The sequence below is a fragment of the Bactrocera tryoni genome, chromosome 4 (genome assembly GCF_016617805.1).
Source record: "Bactrocera tryoni isolate S06 chromosome 4, CSIRO_BtryS06_freeze2, whole genome shotgun sequence".
Taxonomy (NCBI): Eukaryota; Metazoa; Arthropoda; class Insecta; order Diptera; family Tephritidae; genus Bactrocera; species Bactrocera tryoni.
Genome location: NC_052502.1, coordinates 15,614,263 through 15,620,265, shown reverse-complemented (window position 1 = coordinate 15,620,265; position 6,003 = coordinate 15,614,263). Strand labels below are relative to the sequence as shown.

At 32.8% G+C, this 6,003-nt stretch overlaps 1 protein-coding gene across 1 annotated transcript; it reads left to right on the top strand.

Moving 5' to 3' along the window:
• Positions 1-3,989: 3,989 nt before the first annotated feature.
• On the top strand, positions 3,990-5,535 carry LOC120775715 (keratin, type I cytoskeletal 9-like). Its single transcript, XM_040106027.1, has 3 exons — positions 3,990-4,031; positions 4,540-5,179; positions 5,249-5,535. Exons 1-3 carry the CDS (start codon positions 4,029-4,031, stop codon positions 5,533-5,535), a joined length of 930 nt encoding a protein of 309 aa, XP_039961961.1. The 5' UTR covers positions 3,990-4,028.
• The last annotated feature ends 468 nt before the right edge of the window (positions 5,536-6,003 follow it).

Below are 6,003 nucleotides of genomic sequence, written 5' to 3'. Positions count from 1 at the left end.
TATTACTTGTGGTGATATTAAATTCAAATATATCGTAGATTTTTATAGATCCGTTAGAAAGTGTCGAATAATTGTTATCGATTTGTTTGAAAAATTGAATCGAATATATCGATTACTTTCATTGATAAATATTCAAAACAATTCTGATTATAGAATAATAAAAGAATTGTTTTTGCGACCGATAAAATTAAAATCGAATGATGAGTATTATCGATAAATTGCAATCTTTCTATTACTTGTTATCGGTTTTTCAAATAAATGAAATATGATATATCTATTACTTTTATCGATTAATATTCAAAATAATTTTGACGATATTGCAAGTATTTGAGATAAAAAATTTGTTTTTAAGACCAATAAACTTAAAATCTAATAATAATTTAGATCGATAAAGTCCAAAATATCGATTAATTGTTATCAGTATTTTTAAATAAATTAAATCAAATATATCGATAAGTTTTATCGATAAATATGAAAAACAATTCTGGATATATTTTTAAAGATATTGCGAGAGAATTTCCATAGGGTCATAGAGTGAGAAAAAATTTTTGTTTAACGACGGATAAAATTTAAATCGAATAATGCTTTTTATCGATAAATTATAATATATCGATATATTGTAATCAAATATCGAAATATTGTTATCAAGTATATCGATTACTTGTATCATTAAATACGCAAAATTAATCCGACGAAACTTTTATCGAGATTTAAAAATATTTGCCCTTGAACATTTGGACCATGGACTGGCAGAAAACTTTCCTTTTCAATGTTAACGACGACGACGGCAATAAAATTAGGAACAACTTTATTGAAATTCATTATTTACGTATTAGAAAGATATCAAACACATTCAACGCCCTTTATGGATCGACTGAAAAAATTTTGGTCGAAGTTGGAGTCATAAAACTTTTCAATGTCCGTCTCATACCAAGAGCCCTAAATATTTTTGCAGAAACACTGACAAATATAGGGTTTACTAGGCAAATAAAATATATCGCGTAATCACCTTCTTCATATAATTTGGCTCTATATTTTTCTAGTTCACAAACCTTTAAATCATAATCCGTAAAACATTTCATATTAAAATTACAATTAGTTAGATTTATTTCTGCTTGCCCCACTGTGCGCTTCCGTTCGCCAATGCGCGCTTCAAATGATCCATCAAAACCATCTATTGTTTTTGATGCCTTGAATTCGAAGCTTTTTAAATTTAAATAATTTTTAGCATAAATTTCAACGTGCGCATGCGCCGTTCTTGGTCAAGTTGAACTATACGGATGGCTAATTTCTAGTTTAACCTGACCTTTTTTATCAGTCAGCTTGATAAATATTTAAATAAATATATGCTTATATGCCAACATATTTAAAAATTAATGCATGCGCATGCGCAGATTCGCAGCTGATGAGCTGCTCAAAATGCGTCCACTGCATTATCATTCGCCCGGCAACGATAGCAAGCACTAATAAACATACCATATACATTATGTATGTAAGTGCATGTATGTGTATATGTTAATATGTGGCACAATTCGTTATTTGCGGCTGGTGGCATTGCGCATGCGTGCGCCTGGCAACTGGTTATGCATGTGCCGCGGTGGAAGTATGTTATGGTGCTTACGGCAACTATTTCACAGCGGATGTCCTATTGCCGTTAACAAATGAACGTTATTAATTTATTGTTAATAATTTCTTTTCAAATTCATTCAATTGATATATGTTGCAAATATTGTATAACAATCAAGGTATATACTATATACATATATATACGAATTTATTTATTTACTTATGAGTATTTGTTAAATCTGCCACGAAGTTTGTAACACCAAAAGTAAACTTCGGAGACCCTTTATAGTATATATGTATAAGTTTTACACGATCAGAGTGACGAGCTTACTCATTTAGCCTGGTCCGCCTATCTCTGTATATGCGTATTAAACCCTCAGTTTTTGAGATATCGCTCTGAAACTTTGCACACGTCTTTTCCTCACGAAGAAGTTACACATTTGTGAGAACCGAGAGTATCGAATTACTATAGCTTATAGCTGCCATGCAAACTGAGCGATCGGAATCAAGCGCTTGTATGGAAAATTTTTTAATTTGAGGTGATATCTTCACCAAATTTGACATGAATTGTTGCTGAAGGCAATAGTGTAATCTACAACGAAATAGATCGGAGCACTATAGAATATAGCTGCCATACAAACTCAGAATCGGGTTTCTGTGAGGAATTTTTTATATTTATATTTGTGAAGGGTATCATTGTTACAGTGCAACTGAAGTTCATTTATTTTACTTTATTTTTATTAATTTTATTTTTTATTTCAAATTTTTTATTTTGTTTATATCGTATTTAATTGGAATTAAGATTTTTGGTTTTACTCCAAATATTCTTTTTAAATTTGTTTCATTATTAATTTTTTTAAAATATTATAGTCTATTTTGTTTATTTTGTTACACATTAATTCAATTTAGTTTCATTTAATTTAATTAAATTTTATTAATTTAATTTAATATTTTTTAGTTGATTTTATTATAATATATCTATTTTTTTATTTATTAATATTTTTTCTAAATATTACTTAATTAGTTTAATTAATTTTTATTAATTCAATTGAATAATTTTTAATGTACTTTAATTTTATATGCTTATTAATAATTTTTTAATTTTTCTTAATTTAATTTAATATTTTTTTAATGTATTTTAATATCTTTTATTAAATATTTCTTAATTATTATTTTAATTTTTATAATTTTTAATTTAATATTTTTTAATGTATTATTTTAATTTTATTTAATTTTAATTTTTGTTACTCTAATATTTTGTTACACATTAATTCAATTTAGTTTCATTTAATTTTATTAATTTTTATTAATTTAATTTAATATTTTTTAGTTGATTTTATTATAATATATCTATTTTTTTATTTATTAATATTTTTTCTAAATATTATTTAGATCGGAAGAGCAATTAACTTTTATTAATTCAAATGAATAATTTTATAATTTTAATTAATTTAATTTAATTTTTTTTAAAATATGTTATTTATCTTATATGTAATTTTTTTAATTTTAATTATATTTATTTTTAATATTTTTTTAATATTGCTTTAATTTATTTAATTAATTTATTTCTATTATGTTTCCCTTTATTGTATTTTATTTTTTATTGTATTTATCACATTATTTTTTTTTATTAATTTTATTTATTTTTTTTTCTTAATTTTTATTGTTTGTTTCTTCTTAGTAATACATTTTTTTCTAATTGCTCAGCTTTTTTCACGCGCAAGCGCCAAACAAAAGTCACTGACTTACTTTGCCTCAGCCAGCTTAACTACAAATCTGGCTGCGATTAACATATGTAGACCACCACTTTGCTTTTGTTGTAAGCGTTTTAAGTCTTTCTTTGTAAATTTAAATTTTTTCTGGTTTTACTTTTATCTCTCACCTCACTATTTTTTCCTTATTTTATTAGCTTTTTCGCAGACTAACCAATTCGCGCTTTGTTTTTGTTTTCCGGTGGTTTATGCTTTATAACCGCGCTGACACCTTGGTCTCCGCGCCTGCTGTCTTCACCTTCAAAGATGTTTTGTTTTCTTTAGTTGTTTTTGCTTTTTTGGTTTTTGCTAGTTTTTATTACTTTTGCGCTTTTGGATTTTTTAGGGGTCTCTAGGTAGCATTTAAATGTTGTTGTTATTTATCTAAATGTTGTTGTATGCATTGTAAATCACTAAAACTTGTTTGCCGGCCCTAGCGTCGCGTCGTCGTTGCGTGGCGCAGCGTTATGCTGCCACCGCTGCTGCCGTGCTAGAGTGTTGCGGCCGGTGGTGGTGCCGTTGGTAGTTGCGGGGTAAGCGGTGTAAGCGGGCAGGTGATTTGTACGTCGAAATCGTATTTCGCGTGTAAGCATAATTTTTGTATAAATTGGTCAGTCAGTTGGGGGAACAGCATCAGTTCCAACGGTTTCTTCGTACAGCTAAGTAGTCTCATCCTTTCCCATAGACCACACATTAAATCATCGGAGCAAAATGGTGGGTGCACGAGAAAACAAAAATTATTTAAATAAAAATATAGTTTAAAGCTTGTTGTAAAAATCGTAAATTGATTGTATTGTGACTGCAGAGTTACCGCTAAGTCCTTCTTGATAAGTGTAGCAGTGCTTGTCTCTTATCAAATTAAGAGCTTTTAGAGTGAATACGACTTTTTTGTACTCAAAACGATGTTGCACGAGTGAAAAAGTGTCATCTTAGTGGCTACTAGGTCACAAAAATAATCAAAACCTATAAAAAATGTCTTTGTGGAACACAACAGTGAAGTGCACTTAAAAAAAAATTAAATAATGCTCGAAAAAAAATTCAAAACATTAAACTACTAAGCGTGTACATTTTCCTAAGTCTGGTTTTTTAATATTTTCTTAATTCGTCTATAAAATCTACCAAATGTAACGTCTAGTATAGACTGAACATTCATACTCTTTTCAAACACATACCGTCAACTGTGCTCCCTTTATCTCATTCAATATCTCTTGCTTGATTACAGAAACTCTTCGTTGTCGCCACTCTTGCCTTGGTCGCCTTCGCTTCGGCTGATGTCAGCCATTTGTCGAGGACGTACTTGCCACCATCTTCTTACTCTTCGGGAGGCGCTGCTGGTGGTTCATACTCTTCAGGTGGTGCTGGCGGTTCATACTCTTCAGGCGGTGCTGGAGGTTCATATTCTTCAGGTGGTGCTGGTGGTTCATACTCTTCAGGCGGTGCTGTTGGTCCATCCAACGAATACTTGCCACCTGTACAAAGCTACTCACCACCTGCTCCAGTATACTCTGCCCCAGCTCCAGCTCCAGTGTACTCTGCCCCAGCTCCAGCTCCAGTATACTCCGCCCCAGCTCCAGCTCCAGTATACTCTGCACCCGCTCCAGCTCCAGTCTACTCTGCACCAGCTCCAGCTCCAGTCTACTCTGCTCCATCATACTCCTCGGGCGGTAGCGGTGGCTCTTACTCCAGCGGCGGTTCATACTCGAGCGGTGGTTCAGCTGGATTCTCTGGCCCATCCAACACTTACTTGGCTCCAGCTGCTCCAAGCTACTCATCAGGCGGTTCATACTCATCTGGTGGATCTGCTGGTATTTCTGGCGGTTCTGCTGGTGGCTCTTACTCCAGCGGTGGTTCATACTCGAGCGGTGGTTCTTCTGGATTCTCTGGCCCATCCAACACTTACTTGGCCCCAGCTGCTCCAAGCTACTCATCAGGCGGTTCATACTCATCTGGTGGATCTGCTGGTATTTCTTCTGGTATCTCTGGCGGTTCTGCTGGTGGCTCTTACTCCAGCGGTGGTTCATACTCGAGCGGTGGCTCTTCTGGATTCTCTGGCCCATCTAATACTTACTTGGCTCCAGCTGCCCCAAGCTACTCATCGGGTGGTTCATCCTACTCGTCGGGTGGTTCATCCTTCTCGTCCGGCGGTTCATCGTACTCTGGCGCCGATGTTGGTACCCAATATGCCTCCAACGGTGGTTATGTCTACAAAAAGAAGTAAATCGCTTGGAACTGTGATTAGTCGTACTTCCTTTTGTACTTAAGACACCGTAGCAATATTTTTTTTTGTTTTTAATGTTGTATTGCTTTAAGTAGTTCATACATACGAGTCACAAACAACCATCTCATTGCTCTCAAACAACATGTTGTAAATAGTAAAGTCTTTTTTATTAAATCCATTTTAATTTTATATTTAAAAATTTGTGGTTTTTCAATTTCAATATTTTGGTTATGGGAAAAACTATGAAATCGTATTAGGCTATGGCTCACTTACTTCAAAAGCCTTAGCATTATTGCGCTAGTACAACAACATAATTAGAATATTTAGGCATTGAAGATAGCAAAAAAGTAAGCCTAAACCGCTTCTCTCAAAATTCCCTAAAACCGAGTTAAGCTCTTTCAACATTTCGCATTTTCATTATATTATCTGCTGCTTCTGTTAAGGTGTTTATTGACACGACTGTCCAGT

What these genes read in the sequence shown, in the direction of transcription:
- LOC120775715 (XM_040106027.1), top strand. An exon ending in CGGTGGTTCATACTCGAGCG is followed by an intron (nt 5,180 to 5,248) that starts GTGGTTCTTCTG and finishes GCTACTCATCAG; the next exon opens with GCGGTTCATACTCATCTGGT.